The sequence below is a fragment of the Emys orbicularis genome, chromosome 9 (assembly GCF_028017835.1).
Source record: "Emys orbicularis isolate rEmyOrb1 chromosome 9, rEmyOrb1.hap1, whole genome shotgun sequence".
NCBI lineage: Eukaryota > Metazoa > Chordata > Testudines > Emydidae > Emys > Emys orbicularis.
In genome coordinates, this window is record NC_088691.1 from 89239085 (window position 1) to 89262816 (window position 23732).

The window sequence follows — 23732 nt, forward strand, 5'->3', positions numbered from 1 at the left end:
TCTCTTTCCAGCCATATACCTCTGCCAGGTCTTGAGCTTCCTCAACATTTTGTAGCAACAGACAACTTGCAGGATCAAGCATCTTGTTTCTCTACTTTCTAAGGTTTTAGTAAAATGGTCTTAAAAGATGCAATAGTAATATACTGTTTGTGCTAAAAAAAAAAAAAAAAAAGCCCAAACCCATAAATGATTTTTAATTTTAAACAAGTTTTATTGGTAGGATAGACTTGCAACAACATTCTTCAGCAGTTAACATCTTCAGCACCTGAGAACTGCCTTCTAACAGGCTGCTTGTTTTATGCGATGCAAAGAAAAAGAATTACTAGCAAGTTTTGTTTTGTTTTTTTTTTGGTTGGTCAACGTAGTGCCATAACTTCCTGCTTGTCCCTCAGAATCTCTTCCTCATCATCTGTATGGCTTTCATCACAGTCTCTTTTAAAAAAAAAACACACACACACACAATACAATGATTATCAACAGCTTGTGTTCAAGTTCCTCAAGGAAACAAATCCTGGTAGTATTTTTTGGTCCTGTTTCTCATACTCATGTAATGTTAGCTTGATTTATCATATTAAAAAAAGGTATGCTGTGCAATCGGTAAATTGTAGCTTAAAGTATACTTTTAGCCAAAACTACCGTGTCCATTTATTTTTCTCAACTTCTGTCAAGTTGTTTCTCAACTCTCTCAACTAGGCTTGGCAGAATTTGATTTTTTTTAAATAATTTCACTGTATAATATCAATGTTTATTTTGAAGCTTTATAATTTTCATCAATTTAATTGTTAACAGTTGTGCAAAATTATGGGCGGGTCAGACAAGTATTTAATTACAGTAGATGTTGAGATTTAAAAAGTTAAAGCTTTAACACCATTAAACACAAATGGAATATTTTGATGTGTGATGCTGATAAAGTAAATATCCTTAAAATCAAATTTGAATATGTAATCAAGCAGTTTTTCTTACTTTCCTCATGTGTAAATTTTGATCATTACTGACAAAAAAATATTTCCATTAGTTTGTGTGTGCATGGTGAAATCAACGTTTAATGAAAATCTAATCCTTCCAACCCCACTCTTAGCTAAGTGGTGAGTCAAAAGTACCTTCATTATTCTGTCTCAACTGAAAATCCCAAGCCCAAGAATGAATAAGCTAAGTAAGGGGTTTTCATTTGTACCATCATCATTGTATTAAATAGCAATCAAGCAAAAAAAAATAATAATAATAAAATTTGTTTGAAATAGCTTTCTAGAATCTTGAGCGTAACAATTCTTCTGCTACTTTTTTTTATTTAATTTGCAGATTTTGTTTAATTCCCTATTGACATGCATCTGCTTCATTATTAACATAGAAATTCTCAAACACGTTTCATTTCCAAAACATTGTACAAAGTTTAACTAATCCTTTTTAGGTAGAATCATTATTATTTCCATTTTATAGATGAGTTAACTGAGAGGCAGAGAAGTTAAATGACTTTTCCTAAGGTCATGCACAGAATTTGTGTCAAAGGATTTTCTGGTTTCCAGTCACATGCTCAGTCCACTGGACTGTGCTGCACCATGACTGATGACAGAACAGTTATGGAATCAATGTTTCTAATTAACCTATGCCTTTTGGTTAGTTGGAAAAGAGTTTCCACAGCAAACTGTTGAGGACTTTCATTAACAGGTGCAATTTTTATGTGTCTTGGCAACAGGGTAAGGTATTTAAAACCAAAACCCAACATTAATAATCTATAGGCATTTACCAGCAAATTACACCATTTTTATGATTTCTGATAGCTTTCCCTCCCCCATGAGAGTTGCAACAAATTTCCTATCACCTAGACCTGTCCACTAGCAGTGTTGTTCTACTTTCCTGGCAACAGCAATCATACCACTGTAACTGCCAGATATGGAATTCCAAGAAACACGTCAGAGGGCAGATGCAGAGGACATGGTTAAATGATGGAATTGTACAATTTTTATCAGACATCAAACAGTGACTGAGAAAATGGAAACATCCGCACTGCAATGGTCCAGAAAAGGCTTAAAAATGAAGTTCAGCTCTGAACAGTGTATGAGAACTAATGTTTTCCAATAAAAAACATAATTTCATTATTTTCTTAAGATTGCACAAGAAAAATAAATTAGACTAGCTATGCAAGTTACTTTATGTGGTCATGAAAGTTCACATTTAATAAAGGGGTCCTTACAATTTTATTTCTAACAAAGAATAACTCTCTCTCCAATCAGAGATGTCATGAATTAGCTAGAAATTACTTAGCTAATTTACACAAGCAGCATATTTTTAGATTTATATTACTTCTAGCCCAATATATTACTATAATCTTGGTGGCTGGGGACTATTTTTTCTCATTTTTAATGGATTGTATTCCCTTATACATGTAAAGATGAAAAGTGTATTAACTCTGTGATTTAACAAAACATTATGCAGTGTAATTTAAACATGTTAGGGCATTTTTTAATTTTTTTACTATATTGATGGGATTGTTGTAAGTCATTCAGATGAAACATATATACTAATAATTGGCCCTTTTAAAAAATATAATATCTACAAGTAGTTTGCCAGTGAAGCATTTTACTATACAGCTAAAAAAATAATAATCAGCAGGTTTAACTTACCTAAAAATATCAACTCTACTGTGGTATTTTATTTCTAGGTTATTATGGAAATCTGTAATATTTTCACTTATCTTCTTTGAATGTCTGCTGAAAGCCGATAAGTCTTCAGAGGTAAAGCTGTAAAGTTTTTCCTGAGGATCTGAAATATTTTATGTCATTTTCAGTAGCCTATGTAACAAAAGTGCAGTATCTACAATATATGGTCTCTAAAAACTTTCTCAGAACAGTAAAGTCATATCAGCAAAAACATGACATCATTAAGATAATAGTGATAAAATACTCTGGTTTAGGATGTTACTGGAAACACAAATTAATTATAACTTTGTATTATATGGCTGCATCAGTGTTTCTATTATTTTCAAGAGTTCATAATAAGGACAAAATACGATGACTTAAAGCTTGAAACACAGGGTCCATCAGCAGCTGCTACTATAGTTGCATACATTCCTATGGTCATAGATAGATAGGGTAGAGAGAGATGATTTGCTAGTTCACAATACTTCAAGAAGACTAAACAACATGGATCCCCACTCCTGGTGATATGTATGCACCAAAAGTTATATGGTCACTATGATAGCTAGAGGCTGCACCACTTCTTTATGACACTGAAGATACACAAGATAATATACCCTAACTATCCCTCAATTACTTCCACTTTTTCAGAAGCCTGTAGCAAGAAGAAGTGGTGTCAGAAGCAGAAATTAAGAGTGTGACCATCTGACAGTCTTCTCAAAAGTTACTGGTATTTTATTTCTCTTTCTCCTTTGAGTATTGTCAGTGTGCATCCTAACCCCTGGGAGATTAGCAGCAACAGAAATCTACAAGGATGTGGGTTGGATGAGAACTAGTTAAATAACAGCTGCAAGCCTGAAATGTGCATCATAACTCAAAACCAAGACTAAAGTAATGTTGCATTATATGTCCCAATGATGGAAGAATCTTTTAATCTGGACTATACCTTCCATGTATCATGATCCATCACGGCCAGGGACTCCCAGGAGGCACCATGGTGGCTCATCAAGAGGAGACCATGATACATTATGGAAAATGAAGCCCAGCCCATAGAGGAAATCTGAGTCATGAAGCACCCAAACTACAACTTCTATGAGGGACTGCGCCACACCTGGAGTATTGCGTCCAGTTTTGGTCCCCCCCACTACAGAAGGGATGTGGACAAATTGGAGGGAGTCTAGCAGAGGGCAATGAAAATGATTTGGGGGTTGGGGCACATGATTTATGAGGAGAGACTAAGGGAACTGGGGTTATTTAGTCTGCAGAAGAGAAGAGTGAGGGGGGATTTGATAGCAGCCTTCAACTACCTGAAGGGGGTTCCAACGAGGATGGAGCTAGGCTGGTCTCAGTGGTGGCAGATGACAGAACAAGGAGCAATGGTCTCAAATTGCAGTGGGAAAGGTCTAGGTTGGATATTAGGAAACACTATTTCACTAGGAGGGTGGTGAAGCACTGGAATGGGTTATCTAGGGAGGTGGTGGAATCTCCATCCTTAGAGGTTTTTAAGGCCCAGCTTGACAAAGCCTTGGCTAGGATGATTTAGTTGGTGTTGGTTCTGCTTTGAGCAGGGGACTGGACTTGAGGACTTCCTTAGGTCTCTTCCAACCCTAATATTCTATGATTTCTAAATTAAAAATTTTAGTTTTCAATTAAGGTTAAGCATAACCTTATCCAACCATCTCTATTCACCATAAATTGTCCCTTAAACAAATGGTCTTCATAAAGGTGGCCTTAAAAAAAACAAAAACAAAAAACCACAATCCCAGGAGGGAAGTGTTTCTTTGCCAACACTGCCTGATAACTGGCATGTGTCATCTTGAAGATGACGCATTAATAAGATTTCCTTTTTGGCTTCTTTTTTTCCTGTTTGATTTAATCCTGGTAGCAGGGTTCATTTGCCGTGTTCATTATCAAAGATCAAGGAAGCAGGTGGCTGTTAAAAAACTCAGACCCAGAGGAGGTACGTGACACATCCTGTCAGATTTCTTTGATAGACATGCAGGAGGTGAGAGATCCATAAGTATGAGCTCTCTGCAATTTGTTCCCATGTAGCTGAGCTGAAGATTATATGATGGTTGAAAGTAGGAAGACCATTCTATTAAGCCAGAAAACTAGAGTTTTGCATAGCCCAGAAGGATGTGAGTACGTTGTGCTGGATCAGGTCTTTAATTTTCCACAAATCAGAGCTCAAATAATGATCATGAAGACAACAATCATGTAGTTTGCTTTACATTTTTGCAAGCATAAACACTGTTAAATGACTCTGATGTTCTCACTGTAAATAATTACCTGTATGACTTTTTAGTTCATTTTCCAAGCCAGCTAAGGCTTGTTGATCAGCAGTATATTCTAAGAGAGGGTCATTTTGTTCAGTTACATCAATGCATTCAATTTTTGAAATTTCAGTAGCAGCTCTAGATAAGGGCTGAGTAGTTAAATTTCTTGGTCTTGTCTGAGAGAGTGTACAGCAGATACGATCAGACTTCATAGATTTAGAGGATGGTATATTTGCTGACAAAGGTCTTTGTAAACTATTATCTGAAAGAAAAACAAAAAAATCATTATTTCCTTCTAATTGTGAATCAAGATTTTAGATGTATAACAGAATTTGATCTCACTAATGTCATTTTCTGTAATTAAAGTAATGAATTATTATTAGTCTTGGCAGAATCTGATTTTTAAATAATTTTGACAGATAATATTGATGATTAGTTTTTTAGCATTTTTATCAATTTCAGTTTTCACAGTTGTACAAAATTATTGGGGGGCAAGCAATGAAGGGGTCAGGCAAATATTAAGTACAGTAGACACAGATTCAAAAAAGTTAAAGCTTTAGAACCATTTTAACATGAATTGTATATTTCAACACTTGATGTTGATAAAAGTAAATATTCTTAAATCAAACTCCAATTTAAAGTTCTCAAGTAATGTTTTTCTTTCTTTGCCTACCTATACATTTTGATCATCATTGACAGAAATATTTTTCACCTGTTTGTATGTGTGCGGTGACAACAACGTTTACCGATAAAAATCTAATCCTTCCAAGCCTAACTGTTATTACTGAACATGGACATAACACAATGCAAATTATAATGGGAAGTGGAATCTCTGATACTCCTTTTATAGTGCCATATAACTTTCTGGAAAAAAGTATTCTAGATTGCAAGTTAGCACACTTGAGTACGTCTTCACTACCCGCCGATCGATCTATTGGGGATCAATTTATTGCGTCTAGTGTAGACGTGGATAAATCGATCCCCAATCACTCTGCCGTCGACTCTGGAACTCCACCAAGGCGAGAGGCAGAAGCGGAGTCGACGGCGGAGCGGCGGCAGTCGATCCCGCACCGTTAGGATGCGAGGTAAGTCGAACTAAGATACATTGATTTCAGCTACGCTATTCTCGTTGCTGAAGTTGCGTATCTTAGGTCAATCCCCCCCCCCCCCAGTGTAGACCAGGGCTTGTTCTGTGTGGCATAGAATTTTTTTCTGCCACGTTTAAAACTATTGGTTCTGCATTTTTATTTATGAGTGTATAAAAATAAAATATGAGTGTATAAACAAATAAAGTAAAATAAAATTTCAGATTTTTTGCACTGAATTCAAAATTAATTTTAAATCTGTCAAGTAATACTTTCTAAACAATGAAAATGTCAACTTTGTTGCTCAGGATGAGTGAAGAAATATGTGAGCTGTGCCTTTTGGGAGGGAAATAATTGAGGATGAGAAGGATAACTGATGAGATGAGAGAAGAATCACTTAACTGCTAATTCCTTTTTGTTTGTTATTATTTAGCATTTGTAATACAATAGCACTTAAAGGCTCTGACTAAGATCAGGACCACATTGTGCTAAGCACTGTACAAACACATAGTAATAGAAAATCCCTGCCCTAGAGAGTTTATAATTTAAATTGACAAGACAGACAAAGGGAGAGAGTGGAAACTGAGGCACAGAGAAGTGGCTTACTGAAGGATATGAAATCTAAGTTTTAATTTAAAGTAAACAAAGTTGTTTGTACGGAATTTGTGAGAAAGATGGTTTGACTATATACCATTCAACATGTTGCTTAATTTTTATTGTTGGTGAAGACATGAATATATTATATTCAACAGTGTGGCCACAAGCATTTGCTACTGCTGCTTGTTAAATGTTTAAGACGTGCTTGGTACATATTTTAGGAACACGTAATACTGAAATGGAAATTTTAAGAAAGAAAGCTTTAAAATGGTTAAAAACTGACTGCAGGATCTTATCCATGGCTGCCAGTTTCAATTTCACATTTTAGGCTGGGATTTTCAAAGGCTCGTCTGGGAGTTATGCATCCAACTTCCACTGAAAAAACAACAGCAGCAAATTCTTATTATTACAACAGTGTTACAGCTGTGTTTCTTTGAGGCTTCTTGTAATATGCACAGTGTGAAAATGAGACAGACTCTCTTACTAAATATGACCCCAAATGTTGAGAATGCTACAATGGTAACATTTCTATGAAGCAGAAATAGCTATACTATAAACTTATTTAAAAAATACAAATAGACCTAAATCCTGTTCACTTTTCTCAGAAACACCCTGTGGACTAAATTGGAGTCTTTTGAGTAAAGTGAGCCGTGTTTGGCCCTAGAACAGTTATTTGCAAATAAGTACTGTAATACATTCTGTTTTGTTTTTCTAGTGATTAAGTGAACTGAAATAGCCAAGACAACCTTGGGATATGTGTCTGTTATACACATATCTTAAATATGGTGGCTCCAAATTGAAGTGCCATCATTTACAGTATTTCTGGAGTAATAGACAGCAGGAAATGGTACTTCTGAAAATGATTACACAATTATCTATAACTGTCATTGTATGACGTATCATTTCTTTAATAATAATTTTGATATAATTCTTGATTTAAAATATTGCAGAGCTGCTGCTTCCCCCAATACAAATCCCTGAAATCTCATATCATCATCATCCACTACCCACCCTCTACTGTGCACACAGAAGGGGAGATAAATCCAGGTTAAGGACTAATATCCTATTGATTTGTAGCAGATTACTCCATACCGTGTATTTTGATTTCTTACGTGCAGATTAGTGGAAATTAGTTTGTGAAAATTAGGTATTTCAGATACGAGGCTGTTTTTAATATTAGAATCAAATAATAAAATTTGGCTCCGATAAAAAGAAATAGCTTTCTAATATGCAAGAGTTCCTGTAAAGATTCTTCTTTAAGCAAAGGCAATTTCAAGCAATTAGCTGGTAAAGCATGTGCAACTAAAGTTCTATGGCCAATATACACTATAAGCTGTTACAAGCTTTTTAAGATTATAAACGTTCCTAAGGTGTATTTACATGGAGTTAAAATAAAAACTACAATTTTTAAAAATTGTAGTTAAGAAAATATAATTACTTCTGCCTGAAAAAGGGAAAGGCAGTGGAGACAAATAGTTCCAACTTGTGTAGTGAAAGAACCAACAAATCAGATAGCTCTCAAGCCTGCCTGCCTGTTTCATAAAGACCAGTGATACAGGACCAAGGTAAACTGGTTATATTTATGTGACTGTTTTGCATTCAACTATAGTACAGGTACAGCACATTCCTAAACTACCATCAAGTGAACATTCTTAATGATGTCAATTACTCTCTTCATACAACTAAAACTATCTTGGAACTTTAAGGAGTTGTCATACACCTTCAAATCTACAAGTTCCCTGGTGATGACAGTGAGTTAAAAATGTGAACCACCATGAAATTTAATCATGCAGTCATTGTGTATCTTTGAACACAGTAAGCTCCAGAGAGAAAATAGTTACTACCTATTTTCTCTTTTTATATACCTTTTATTATTCTCTCACAGGCTCTTTTTAGATTTTAGATCAATTTTATGATGTGTTCTCTGGATTTTGGGAGACCTGGCAAATTGTGGCAGTGATGCACTTGAAAATTTATTCATTCACACTATCACCTGTACTAACCACATCTTTCCAACTACTTCAGAGCCAGATTCAACTCTCATGGAAGAGTCCATAGCAAAGCCTTCACTGACTTCACTAGACATTGATAGGATATGCTATTATAAGCTGTAAGGGAAAAGTCAAAGAAAAGATGGTTAAAATTAGTGGACTCAGAGTATGTCTACACTACGAGAGTAGTTCGATTTTACTTAAATCGAATATGTGGAATTGATATTGCAAAGTCGAACGTGTGTGTCCACACTAAGGACAGTAATTCGACTTTGTGAGTTCACACTAACGGGGCAAGCGTCGACATTGGAAGCGGTGCACTGTGGGCAGCTATCCCACAGTTCCCGCAGTCCCCGCTGCCCATTGGAATTCTGGGTCGAGCCCCCAATGCCTTCTGGGGAAAAAAATGTGTCGAGGGTGGTTTTGGGTAACTGTCGTCATCCAACCGTCACTCCCGCCCTCCCTCCCTGAAAGCGCCGGCGGGAAATCAGTTCGCGCACTTTTCTGGTCAGTGACAGCGCGGACGCCACAGCACTGCGAGCATGGAGCCCGCTGCGACCATCGCTGCAGTTGTGGCCGTTGTCAACGCCTCGCAGCTTATCATCCACCTTTCCCAGAGGCAGATGCAGATAAATCAGGCGAGGAGGCTACGGCACCGCGGTGAGGGCCTGAAGTCTGAGAGTAGCACAGACCTGTCAGAAAGCACGGGACCCAGCGCCGAGGACATCACGGTGGCAATGGGTCATGTGGATGTTGTGGAACGGCGATTCTGGGCCCGGGAAACAAGCACGGACTGGTGGGACCGCATAGTGCTGCAGGTCTGGGATGAATCCCAGTGGCTGCGAAACTTTCGCATGCGGAAGGGGACTTTCCTTGAACTTTGTGAGTTGCTGTCCCCTGCCCTGAAGCGCAATGACACCCGGATGCGAGCAGCCCTGACTGTCCAGAAGCGAGTGGCCATAGCCCTCTGGAAGCTTGCAACGCCAGACAGCTACCGGTCAGTCGCGAACCACTTTGGCGTGGGCAAATCTACCGTGGGGGTTGTTGTGATGCAAGTAGCCAACGCAATCGTTGAGGTACTGCTCTCAAAGGTAGTGACCCTGGGAAACGCGCAGGCCATCATAGATGGCTCCGCCGCGATGGGATTCCCAAACTGCGGTGGGGCTATAGATGGAACTCACATCCCTATCCTGGGACCGGAGCACCAGGCCAGCCAGTACATCAACCGAAAGGGCTACTTTTCAATGGTGCTGCAAGCACTGGTGGACCATAGGGGACGTTTTACAAACATCAATGTCGGATGGCCGGGCAAGGTTCATGACGCTCGTGTTTTCAGGAACTCTGGTCTGTTTAGACGGCTGCAGGAAGGTATTTACTTCCCGGACCACAAAATAACTCTTGGGGATGTGGAGATGCCTATAGTCATCCTCGGGGACCCAGCCTACCCGCTAATGCCCTGGCTCATGAAGCCCTATACTGGCGCCCTGGACACTGAAAAAGAACTCTTCTACTACCGGCTGAGCAAGTGCAGAATGGTGGTGGAGTGTGCTTTTGGCCGTCTCAAGGGGAGATGGAGAACCTTACTGACTCGCTGTGATCTCAGCGAAACCAATATCTCCATTGTTATTGCAGCTTGCTGTGAGCTCCACAATCTCTGTGAGAGCAAGGGGGAGACCTTTATAGCGGGGTGGGAGGTTGAGGCAAGTAGCCTGGCTTCTGATTACGCCCATCCAGACAGCCGGGCGATTAGAAGAGCCCAGCGGGACGCGCTGTGCATCCGGGAGGCTTTGAAAGCTAGGTTCCTGAGTGAGCAGGGTAACCAGTGACTTTTCAGTTTGTGTACAGAGAAGCTGAACCTGCTCCCGTTTCTTTACCCACTAAATGTTCAGTATCCTCTCCAGTTACATACCCCGTTCCCCCCCTTACAACCCATGTTTAAAAATAAAATCACTTGAATTTTGTTAATGAACACCGTTTTCTTTATTACTGTTTTTGCGGGAAAGTGTTGAAACTGGGACGCAGACTGTGGTGGGGAGCGGGTGTAGTGTAGTGATGCAAATGACGCTTCCAAACTCCAGGAATGACAGGCTCCGCAGTGGTGGACTGGTGGTTTCAACGGACCCTGCCACCCCTCCTGTTCGGGACTCTTTGTGTGGGGGGGGCTATGTGACTTTGTGGCAGGGGGAGGACGGTTACAGATCCCCTGCTGCGTGGCTCTGTGATCCAGGATAAGGACCGCTGCATAAGATCTGTAACTGCCCTCCCCCGCCACAAAGTCACAGAGCACTCCCCACCCCCCACAGAACACTAAAACCACCTCCCAGAATGACCAGGGTAACTAGTGACTGCAATGTGTGTGTGCCCTGCTGCTGAACCTGCCCCCGCCTCTGTACCCTGCTAAAGGTGACTGTCCTGTCCAATTACCAACCCCCTTCCCCCCCTTCAGACAGACTCTCCTCTAAAGAACATGATGGAAACAGTAATTAACAGAAACGTCTTTTTTATTAGCAACTACACATGAAACTGGGGGGTGAAACTTGGACGGGGGCTTGGGTGAGGCGGGAAGGAAAAGACTTGTCAAATTTTGGGGAATGAGAGCCTTCTAGTAGTAGAGCAGTCTGCAGGGGTGGAGTGAGAGTTTTCACGGACTCTGCCGCCCCTCCTTCTTTGGACTTTGGGTGAGGGGGATATGGGACTTGGTGGCGGGGGAGGGCGGTTACAGATAGACTGCAGCGGGGCTCTGTCCTCCTGCCTCCGGTCCTGCAGAACATCCACAAGGCGCCGGAGCGTGTCCGTTTGCTCCCTCATTAGTCCAAGCAGCGTTTGAGTCGCCTGCTGGTCTTCCTGCCGCCACCTCTCCTCCCGTTCCATGTGTGAACAGTGCATTTGGGACAAGTTCTCCCTCCACTGGGTCTGCTGGGCTGCCTGGGCTCGGGAGCAGCCCATAAGTTCCGAGAACATGTCCTCCCGTGTCCTCTTCTTCCTACGCCTAATCTGCGCTAGCCTCTGGGAGTGTGATGTCAGGCTGGGTTGGGAGACAGTCGCAGCTGTGGGAATGGGAAAAAGGGAGTGAATTCCTCAGAAAGATAAATTTAGTTGTGAACAAAGAACATAGTCTTTCTCTGTAAAGAAGACCATGCACAGCACCTATCACATGCGCACTCAGGACAAGGTCGAATTTTCGGCCTTCGCATTCAGTGCCTGGGGTCTTGCAGTGCAGATCAGAGAAGCGGGGCAGGACACCGGAATTTGTGTAGCAGGCCGACATGGTAAGCCGTAGACTTGTGGCTGCTTAAAACTTTAATAGTTGCACTGGCCTCCTTTTACATTGAAAGCAATGCCAGTCCCTGCTGCCAGCAATCCGGCAAGCATGAGCTCTGCCCGTCCCACCCCCTCGCGGCTGTCCCAGGGAAAGATCCCTGTATGCTGCCCCTCTCCCGCCTCCCGCGTGGCTGTAAACCGCCGGTTACAGTTCTGTAAAGGAACGGGCAAGCAGTCCCAATACTAACATTCCCCTACCTAATTCAAAGCAGGTCACCATGAGCGACATCACCCTGATGAGGATCTCAGACACGGAAAAACAAAGAATGCTTCGGGAAAGCCTGCAAAGACCAGGGCCGTATGCCGCCATGCTCTGCAGGGCAATGATCCCGGAGTACTTGCTTGTCTCCTGGTGCAGAAATGTCTGCTATTACGGAGGACCCAATAAGGCCGCTCTCCCCAGGAACCTGATGCAAAGGCTTTCCAATTACCTCCAGGAGAGCTTCGTGGAGATGTCCATTGAGGATTTCAGCTCTATCCCCGGACATATAGACCGCATTTTACTGTAGCTGCACTGGCAGGGACTAAACAGTAGAGCGGCTTGGGCAGAACAATCATGCAAAACCGGACATTGTTAGATTTTTTTTCAATAATTGCACTGCCCGGGACTGAAACGTTAAGCGCCTAGGGCACACTAATCATGAGAAACCCATTGTTGTTATTGTTAATATTCCTGTTCTGTTAAAAATAAATGTTTAGATGTTTAAAACACTTACTGGATGATCCTTCCCCTGATTCTGTGTCCGGGTTAACGGCTGGGGACGGTTGGTAGGGGATCTCTGTAAGGGTGATGAAGAGATCCTGGCTGTCGGGGAAATCAGCGTTGTAAGCGCTGTCGACTGCCTCGTCCTCATCTCCTTCCTCATCTTCCCGGTCCGCTAACATGTCCGAGGAACCGGCCGTTGACAATATCCCATCCTCAGACTCCACGGTCAGTGGTGGGGTAGTGGTGGCGGCCGCACCTAGGATGGAATGCAGTGCCTCGTAGAAACGGGATGTCTGTGGCTGGGATCCGGAGCGTCCATTTGCCACTTTGGTCTTCTGGTAGCCTTGTCTCAGCTCCTTGATTTTCACGCAGCACTGCGTTGCATCCCGGCTGTATCCTCTCTCTGCCATGGCTTTAGAGATCTTCTCGTAGATCTTTGCATTCCGTCTTTTGGAGCGCAGCTCGGAAAGCACGGACTCATCGCCCCACACAGCGATCAGATCCAAGACTTCCCGATCAGTCCATGCTGGGGCCCTCTTTCTATTCTGAGATTGCACGGCCATCTCTGCTGGAGAGCTCTGCATCGTTGCCAGTGCTGCTGAGCTCGCCACGATGTCCAAACAGGAAATGAGATTCAAACTGCCCAGACAGGAAAAGCAATTCAAATTTTCCCGGGGCTTTTCCTGTGTGGCTGGTCAGAGCATCCGAGCTCGGACTGCTATCCAGAGCGTCAACAGAGTGGTGCACTGTGGGATAGCTCCCGGAGCTATTAGCGTCGATTTCCATCCACACCTAGCCTAATTCGACATGGCCATGTCGAATTTAGCGCTACTCCCCTCGTTGGGGAGGAGTACAGAAGTCGAATTTAAGAGACCTCGATGTCGAACTAAATAGCTTCGTGGTGTGGACGGGTGCAGGGTTAATTCGATGTAACGGCGCTAAATTCGACATAAACGCCTAGTGTAGACCAGGCCTCAGTCTAAGGTAAGGTTGTGCAGCACAGAAGCCAGCACTTAATATGTCTGGAGGCTACCATATGTTGGTGTTGCTGTCTGCCTGTTGCCAGGGCCACCTACTGTTATATCTCAAACACTGATTGTAGGGAAAGCAAACTGTCATGTAGCTCCTTGCACCTTTAGTGAGTTGCTGCTGTCTGTCTGTTGTTGAGCTCACCCTCAGCCCAACCCTAAATGCTGGCATCAGGAAGACCTTTGGGACTGCAATTTGAGAATCACAGTCTGACTTCTGAGTTTGTTATTGGATTTATCCATCTTTCAAATTGAGTTTGCATGACTTTCATTTTTGGGGATGCGATTGAGGCAAAATTGGGGATCCTGGTCTAATTTTTTTTCCAGTGTTCCCCAGATTACTTGAGGGACAACTGACTACACTTCAGATTTTTCATTTTTCCAATATCTAAATCTAAAGTTAAACTGAGTAGACTCTAAAACTGCCTATTTTAGAAAAGAATAGTAAACTAGCATTCAAAAAATAATTAAATACAAATTGTATCCGACAGATCTAAGTCCCCGATCCAACAAATCACTGAAGCATGTGCTTAGCTTTAAGTCAACGGGACTACTGATATGTTAAAGTTAGCCTGGTTTACCTAACCTGCTAAATCAAGGCCTCCGAAAATTGTTATCTTGTCAATATTCTTACCAGTGGGTGACTTGTGCATTAATGTCCATGGCGAAACTCCAGCACATAAGTTTTGTAGTTCCAAACTACTTGAAGATCTGCTCAGTTCACTTTGCAAGACATCCTGTACTACAGAATCATCAGCATATTCACTTAAACTAGTGTCTCGGAACCAATGTCCCTTTCCTGAAATAAAAAATGCAACATAAATAGCACCAGGGAAATATTAACACTTTTTTCATGCTAATATTTATTTAGCCTGTGAGACTGTAGCTGCTGTATTATTTAATATTTTTAAAGAGAAGGGTCAACTGTGCTATAATTAAAAATTTCACACACAAAATATACAATATATTTTAAAGTGACATGTAGATAATTTGTTATACGTTTTTTATTTTACAGATTCTATACTTCAACAAGAAGGATTTAGTAACTTTTCATTAATCATTTCAGATGCTCTAATGGAAGCCATTAGAAGTAACAGAATAGGCATAATTTTAAGCAGACCATCACATCGAAATTTACCACCAGCAGAAAGGTGTGAATACTGACCGGAGTCCAAATTCTCAGGTGAATAGAGAGAGAAAGAGAAATCAAATATGTTGGTGTAATTTACAACTTAAAATAGGGGGCAGGATTATCCTATGCTTTCTTACATTCCGTTAGTTGATCTTCTTGGCAGAGCAAAATATCATACCAATATCAGACAATTTATCATATTGACCTAAAAATTATACCACAGGACCTAGCACATGCTTATATACAGGTAGAAATACATCTATGCACAGATAAAGGTTATGATGCACTGCAACATATGTACTCAATATGTAAAGTTCAGTTGTGGAGGATTTTATTTCCAGATTGTTACCTGAAACTGAAGTACTGTTTGTAGAGCTGCAATCTGAGAAAGGTGAAGGAACTGAATCAAGTGTTACTTGCTTAGAATTTGCATGCAAAATAAAGAATCCCTCAAGTCCTTGATATTGTGTCAAAGTAGGTTTTTCTCTTAGGGCTACTTCCTGTAACAACTAGGATAAAAGACAAAATATTAAAGACAACTAAAGGCTTATATTGTCTACTTATATTAGACCATGCCAAGTCAATTTTAATACAATGTTCACATCATAAAACCTGAAATCATTCTAATTAATATAAAAGTATTTTTGTGAAAGGTTTACAGTTTTAGACATGGGATATTTCTAAAAAAATAAATCCTAAAAACCTATCTTACTTAGTAGTCACCAACGTAATCAGAGTATTACCTCCACTGATCTTCACACTTCTGTTAAGCCATTGAGGGTATGACTACACAGGGATCCAAAAACAAACAAACAAAAAAACAACCACCCCACAGCTGGGCCAGCTCAGCTGACTCGGACTCATTCGCCAGGGCTGAAAAATCACTGTGAAGATGTTTGGGCTTAGGCTGGAGCCTGAGCTCTGGGACCTTGGCAGTTGAGGGTCCCAGAGCTCAGGCTCTAGCCGAAGCCTGAATGTCTACATAGTGATTTTTAGCCCCGCAGCCTGAGCCCCGCAAGACCAAGCTAGCCACAACCATGCTGCGGGTCTTTTATCCCAGAGTAGGCATACTCTGTGATCTGCAACCATGAAAAGAGAGTCAAGATTACTTGCCTTGATGAACACACAAAGACTGAATTCATAAATGGAAGCAAGCAAGCAAACCTGCCCCTCGGACCTATATTCAGTGAGAGATGTTTGAATACTGCAGGTTTCATAGGAAGGCATGCACAACCTGAGACAGCAAAGTTAAGGGGGAAGGGAGGGTGAGCAGCAGGCCTCACAGAGCAGCCCTTCTGAGATTGTGACTAGCTGCCTGTTTTTTCTTGCTCCTTCTGAACTATCCCCATAGAAGACTGAAAGTGGGGGGGTGAAAGCACTTTTATCTTCCCCAGTTGAAAGGCTGGGCCAGTGACAGCCAGCCCTCCGCCTGCCCCACTAAAATTACATTCATGATTACCACTATTTTTAATGGAGTTACTTTGTTACTACACATTAATGTGCAGTATTTCATGGTAACTACTGTATATAGTTAACTACCAGTACCACTCTACTGCATTGTGCCAAGATAAAATGTTGAAAAAGGAGACAGGGCAATTATGCAATATTTAGAGAATAGGCATAAAACATTTTACCACTGAAGCCTCTGTAGTTACAGGTAAAATCAAACTCTTGCTTGTGTGGAAACTGTTACATTCCAGTGAATCTTTATTGTTTTTCAATGATCTTGTCGTGAGGGAAGGTTCATTGCTGCCTAATTTAGGAAGGTCAAAAGTCTTCTCAGGTAACATACAAGCACTAAGAGATCTTCTAGAAGTCTGTGTTTTAATGCTTTCTTTTTCGGTTACAGCACTTTCATGAGGACTGCTGAGAACTGTTTCTTCTGTGTTAGAATGGATGCAATCAGTATACATTCTTTCATGATTCACTGTAGATGTTCTTGCAGATGAAACTAAACAAAAAAGGACAAACTGGATGTCTACAGATAGTCTCAGGGAATTCAAAACAAAAATGTGCAGTCTGACAGCATTTTACTGTTAGATAGCCCTAAGATGTCAAATAAGCAATTCATAAGGAGAGCAATTGACTTTCATGTAAACTTACAGCTTAATTTTCAGAGACACTGGGCAGCCAGAGCTCTCATTGAAATCTATGGCAACCACAGGTGCTCAGCTTCTCTAAAAATCAGACCTGTAATAACTCATTATCCATGAATGTATTGTCATTTTGTATCTGACATTCCTAGAGGGGCAGCTATCTCCAAGAAAATGCTTTATGAAATTGTAACTTTTCCTTTTAAAAAAGGTGTGAGATCTGATTGGAAACAGTTGAACAACTGCAATAGCAGCATTATATTTTTACTACAAAAAAGCGAGATGGCTACATGGAAGTACATTTCTTTGAAAGCAGTAGCAGCTATGGATACATACTCTTGGGACATGTATCTTTTGCATGCAGCACAAGAGTAATGATTAAGGGTTTTTTTTTCTTTTTATCTTAAGACATAGCTATTTGCCTTTCCTTCTCTGCCCCCAAGGCCACACATAGCACACCTCACTGTCCGACTGTCAGTTTCTCTTTCACCATTTGGGCCTGAGCTTGAACCAAATGCAAAAAAAGAGACTGGCTGAGCACATACAAGGACTAGTTTTTGACAGCTTGCAAGGAACAATTAAATGTAAAATCTTAACCTGGCATACTAATAATTTAAACACTAATTATTAAAGAAAAATGGCATAGTAAAATAACCCAGTTTTCTGATTCTGGAATAAGAAATAAATGGTTTTCTGACTAGTGCTTAATAATGATTTCACAATACAAAGCTGCCAAATTTTCAGACCTCTTTCACTACTACATCCACAAAATTTTGCAGGTACATCTATATAAGTATTAAAATACTGCCTTTGTGCAAGCAAAACAGACAGACAGCTAACCAGGCACCCAGTCTGCAAACATAAAAGCCTATGTGTACATGAAAATTGATGCACACAATTTGTGAATATATCAATGTGGTCCATTAAAACTTTGAGTTAAGGGGCCATTCTGAGCGGTTGTATAAGCGTACAGTCCATTTAACTCACATTCTCTAAATAAACCTAGAGACTTTGGACCAAATCCTCACCTAGTGTAATTGAATCATAATTATGCATGCCATATACCCACATATTGCAAACATTATCTCTCCCTAATAATCAAGCTATAAACTTGTTTTTCTGCATGCCATACAATAATGCCACATGACCTAAAATGAATATTCAAAGTATCTTTAAAGAACAAATGTTTTTACTTTTAGCACAAAAAAACTATTGTATTTAATTGGTTAAAATTTTGTCTGCTACAAACACAGAAAGATCATCATATAAAATACTGTACTGCCTCCTAGAACAAAAGTTCTTTTCTCTCTCCCCAAGTAAGGAAAGTGATAGCAAAAAATAATCTTACCAAAATTTACCTTTAGAAATTTCTTTAATGGGAACTGTGCTTCTACCATGAGGAATGAAAAGGTCTTTTTTGTCAGATGTAGAAGCAGAATTAAGAGATGTCTTGCTAGTTACATCAGCAGCTGGTTCTGGTAAAAAGTCTGATATTGTATCCTTCTGATTTTCTGGTACTGCATCACTTTGGATTTAAAAAAAAAAAGAAAAAGAAATTTCACACACAAAGGCTCCTAACAGACAATCACATCCAAATATTAGATAGTTTTCGGGAGGTCATGGAAGTTGCACAAGTGTCCATGGCAGTACTCTATATTGATTTTAATTTTTAGGAAACAAAAGTGAAATAAAACAGTATTAAAAAGATAAAAGGGCTTGATTACAGTGATTCCTAGTTTTGCCTGGACATACTAAATTAACGCGAGGGTATTTCTTTAAGAACATAATGTAATCATAGAGCCAGCTTTCAATAATATAGTGCCTTGGATTTCTTGGCACCCAAATCCTGATATGAAAGTACACAGAGGTCATTGTGCATCCAAGGAAAGATTTTCACTCATTCAAAAGTGTGTGTTGCACATTTAAAGTGTTTTTTTTTTTAAAGCACCTTGCAACCTCTAACCTCTTCACTAACAAGTCATCTATGTAAGGTGAGATGAAAACCTTCCAGCAGTGACGAATAATGGAATAGTCAGGATCTTTGAAAAGACCCAGAGGGATGGGGAAGTCAAATGACAGTGTCATGTATTAAAGACACTAGTCACCTAACACAAACTGAATATATTTTTATGAGTAGGATGAAAAAATGCACATCATGGGCGTCTTTAAATCAATTAATGCCAACAAGTCCACCAGATTCCACTGCTGCTTTGAATAAGCTGCGTCTTCATTGAAACTTATCATGAAAAAATTCAGCCGCTTCAGATCCAAGACAAGACTGTTCCCCTTCCTCTACCACAAGGATCTCTGCTTTTTCTGCGACCTTGCAACTGTCTTTGGGGCTGCATATCCATATATATCATCATACGAACGGATCCACAGTATAGGCTGTCTTTATGCTTGTTGCCTTCTAGATGGTCTGGGATTCATGGCATTGATTCACCCACTCCCAGGAGCGGCACCAGGGTTTCTGCCGCCCTAGGGGGCAGCGCTCCTCCTCTGAGCATTCGGCGGCGGGGGTCCTTCCGCTCCGCGCCTTCGGGGCACTTCGGCGGTGGGTCCCGGAGCGAGTGAAGGACCTGCCACCGAATTTCCGCCGAAGACCCAGAGTGGAAGGACCCCCCGCCGCCGAATTTCCGCCGAGGGCGGCAAAATGCCGCCCCCCAAATCCTGCCGCCCTTGGCGACCGCCTAGGGTTGCCTAGTGGAAGCGCCGGCCCTGCCCACTCCTAAGAGTGGTTGGAGAACTGAAGCTGCAGTCTCAATGGAGAGCACTGCCTTTTAAAATTTGTTTCGCATAACAAATATTCAAATTCATATTCAGGCTCTTATGGCCTGGACTGTGTTTTTATAGCGAAATATTTTCTTTAACTCAAAAAAAATATGCAACAAACACTTTAATAATGAGGTTCATAGTATTGTACTGTATTGTTATGGCAAAATATTTGCTCAACTATGATATGTCAGTCATAACAGATCACTGGTTCAGTTCCTGGACAGTAATGAAATCACAAACTACCCTATCATATTGTTCCATTTACCTTTGTTCATTACTCAGTTTAGTGGATCCAACTTCCATCACTACAGAGTTACATGATTCATCTAGATCCTCTTCACAAGACTAATTTTAAAAAAATACATACAGACAGAGAGAGAGAGAGAGACAAATTAGCTAAACAATTCAAAGAATACATCACCACAGTGAGTGAAAAACTGGACAGATTACTTTTGTGTGACCTCTGTACAGTTGGTGCCATCAAGGGAGAAATACTAGGAACATTTATTTATTTTGGAAAACTGAACTTTCTATGGATGGACTGACAGCATTAACAATATACCAAAACAAGTACTTTAACTATATTTCTGGTGATCTACAGTATCCCATTTAAGTTTGATGTCTAGCCAACTCAACTTTTCTGTTTGGCTCTTACTAATTTGAAAATTTAATTGCTCAATTTGTTTAAAGGGTATAGGATAATTAAACTGAACCATTTGCAGTTTACTGTTAAGAAACATATACTTACATCACTGAGTACCTCAATTTTCAAAGCAGACTCAAGGTTCCCAGGAACTGTGTCAGACTCTTCTGCTCTAAAGAGAGCTGTCCAATACTTTTTCATATCTTCAACTGGGAAATACAATTAGAGTAGTGCATTCACTTTTTTTTTTTTAAACATTTGTATGTATTAAGTTACTGGGTTGGGGGTTTTTGGGGGGTGGAGGGAGGCTGTTTTGTTATTTTAACCACCATAAGTTTCCCTTGTTTCCTGACTACCCACATAGATCTTCAGGAAAGAACAATCTACCTGCAGTTGTTCAGTGAATATGGACATGAGAAAGAATTGTAAGGAACTAATAGAAGTCCAACAAACCTATTAAATAATCATCATCATCATCATCATCATCTCCTCCTCCTTCTCCTCCACTCAGAGCATCATCAGGTTCATTCATCAATTCATGCTTAGGTCTGAATTCATCTGCTTGAATACCAGATATTTGATCAACTGGCATTCTTAAAAGAAGAAGAAAAAGAGGACTCAAGTCATTAAAAGTTACAGTATTATTACTATCACTCTCATACTATTATAGTGAACACTGGCACTTCATACAGACACTAAAGTTTGGGCCTCATCATGCAGAGCTGCTTGTGAGAAAGGCTGAGCACCCTTGACTTCCATTGACTTCTATAGGCATTGATGGTACTTAGTACCTCCCAGAAACAGGGGATAACAAAATTATCAAGCACCCTCTATGCTTCAGATAATGTATTCTTACAGTAGTAAGCTCCTTGAGAGTGAACTGAAACTCCTAATTTTTGTTAATAATACCATCAAGTTCTACAAGATATTGTTATTTATGTATTGATATTAAAGAAAACCTCTCTAAAATAATTCCAAAATAATGATTCATCAAAATATGGACATAATTAGTAATTTATTTTACATGGGGAAAAAATAACATAATCACCTCATCTAAATTTCCCAATATTTGTTTAATATGTTCTCAAATATCCAGATAAAATTGCTTTAGATTGCTCATATTAACAAATGCAGCTATTTCTGGATTCTTTTCTTAGCAGTGTGTGATTCAGTGACTACCTTCTATGCTTCTTAAGCCACAGTTTCTCCATATAGTTCAGGCTTTCTTCTTTGAATTCAATTTTAACAGGTTTTCTCAAAATTGTGAGATGGGTCTGTACCTCACAAACGCCCATGGATTCTATAAGTATAAGGAAAACTGTAATATGTATCATTCAAATATGTTAATAATATGCTTTCCTTTTATTAAACTATAAAAGTCATTTTAATTAATAGTCTATGCTTGATTTAGATGTCTGCTTATTCATGAAATTTAAAAGGTTAATCTCATATTATTCATATTCTGTTGAGAGAGTTATCTGCAAATTGTGGCCCATATGAAAAGTGAGTTTACAATCTAATTTGGATTGATTGGATTTGACTGGGGAAAAAAAATCACACACTCTCTCTCTCTCTCTCTCTCTCTCTCTATTTTTTAGGGCTAAATCATCATACCCTGTGCGAAAACAAGCTTTAAACTGAAGATTTATTCAGGGTTGGGTAGCTGACGTCAGCTGACTTCTTCTGCTCCTCAATTGGTAGCAAATAAATTGGAAGTTAAAAGGATATATGTAAAGATTCCACTGACAAGCAGTAAAGGAGAACTGTACAGTTAAGTTTTTCTCATGCCTAATGAAAGACAAGGAACTAGCTGTTTAAAACAATGACATATCCTTCAAGATATGTGCATTATCTGTACTATGTAAGCTTGCTAATTAATTCTGACAGTCATGTACTTGGAGGTATGAGACCTCAAAAACAGATTTACATGGGATAACTGAGTGTCCAGATTGATATGTAAGACCTCAAACTTGCACACATTTTTGTCTTACCTTTATGCATTGAAAGCAACTGGGCTGCTCACATGCATAAAGCTAAGCCCATGGATTTCCAAATAAAAACCCCAAATCACCAGAAAAGGTATTAGTAGAAGTACAAGATTATTCTAAATGTATCAAGTAGCATAGTATACTTCAGAAAGAGAGAGCACAGCAAACTGTTATCTATATACTAGTGACAGGTTTCAGAGTAGCAGCCGTGTTAGTCTGTATCCGCAAAAAGAACAGGAGTACTTGTGGCACCTTAGAGACTAACAAATTTATTAGAGCATAAGCTTTCGTGGGCTACAACCCACTTCTTCGGATGCATATATACTAGTGGAGACACAGAATATCCTGCACAAATCCAAGTAAACATGATTTTGTTTCGTGGTTCATGATTAACTGATCACATCTCTTCACAGGGAAGGATTCAACCTGATACCAGAGATTGATGCGGATACTCAGCTATCAGAGAAAAAGAAAATGCACTAAGATGTAACGTACATAATCCTGAGGCATGTGCATTGCTCACCTCAATAAACAGGCTGTAATTAGGCTTTGAATTTACTAGTATAGAGGTCTCAGGTGAAAGCAAGAGAGACAAGATTGGAGAGGTATATGACAGAAGTTCTTTGAACTCTTAGCAAGTACCTTTGAGCTGAATATCTGAAAAATCTGTGGCAGCTAAATCTTATTAAATTAGTTTTACAGATTTCACTGAAGAACAACGGTTGACTTGCCCAGGGTCACAGAAATCAGAAATAGAACTCTGGTCCCCTGCACCATCAGTAGACAACACTGTCTGTATACTATTCCACTATTCTAAATAATAATGAGAATACTTCACTTTAAGGAAAATATATTCACTATTCCTAGAGAATATTATCTCCACCAACAGTGTCTTAGAAACAATTCCAAATACTTAAGTCCCTGTTTGCAAAGTACATAAAAAGGCTATAATATTCCAATAACATAATGTGGCCTACTTGAGCAAACTGAAGTTATAGAAACAGATTAACCAGCATTCAGGGTGCTTCAATATACAAACAAAAGCACTAATATTCATTTGGTGTGTCTTACATAGTGTATACTTGAGGAACCATATAACCATCACAATAACAATATGAAAAAAACAAACAGTAACATTTGAAAAATATTCCAGAAAGTACAGACTTGCTAGCAGTACATAAATGAGCATGCCTGTTCTGTGCAGCGCTCCATTCTGGTCTTTATTTGGTTCTAGGGAGCCCAGCATCAGTTTCCCTTCGCACCAGAGCTCCTCAGTAAGTCCTCCAAGTCCTTTGTCACATACCAATGCTCCTTCTTAGGGACTAGTTTATCAATGTACAATTTGCTCAAATACAGTCTCTTTCATCCAAGACTCTCACAAGGTACAGCTCCTCCTTTCCTTTCTTCCTCCTATTGCAGCTTCAAATAAAGTCTGTTTCTGAGGTCTTTCACTTGGCACCGCCA

At 39.9% G+C, this 23732-nt stretch overlaps 1 protein-coding gene across 1 annotated transcript in view; it reads right to left on the reverse strand.

The window, feature by feature from the left end:
- Window positions 1-356: 356 nt before the first annotated feature.
- The window catches only part of ZBBX (zinc finger B-box domain containing), a 43691-nt gene continuing 20315 nt past the window's right edge, over window positions 357-23732 (reverse strand). Inside the window, exons 9-19 of the mRNA XM_065411286.1 lie at window positions 21460-21580; window positions 20734-20873; window positions 20386-20489; window positions 19903-19982; window positions 18221-18387; window positions 16404-16720; window positions 15119-15278; window positions 14272-14436; window positions 4923-5171; window positions 2622-2760; window positions 357-432 (exon numbers count right to left, since the gene is read on the reverse strand). Coding sequence (XP_065267358.1) covers window positions 357-432; window positions 2622-2760; window positions 4923-5171; window positions 14272-14436; window positions 15119-15278; window positions 16404-16720; window positions 18221-18387; window positions 19903-19982; window positions 20386-20489; window positions 20734-20873; window positions 21460-21580 — 1718 coding nt within the window. The remainder of the gene's footprint in view (window positions 433-2621; window positions 2761-4922; window positions 5172-14271; window positions 14437-15118; window positions 15279-16403; window positions 16721-18220; window positions 18388-19902; window positions 19983-20385; window positions 20490-20733; window positions 20874-21459; window positions 21581-23732) is intronic.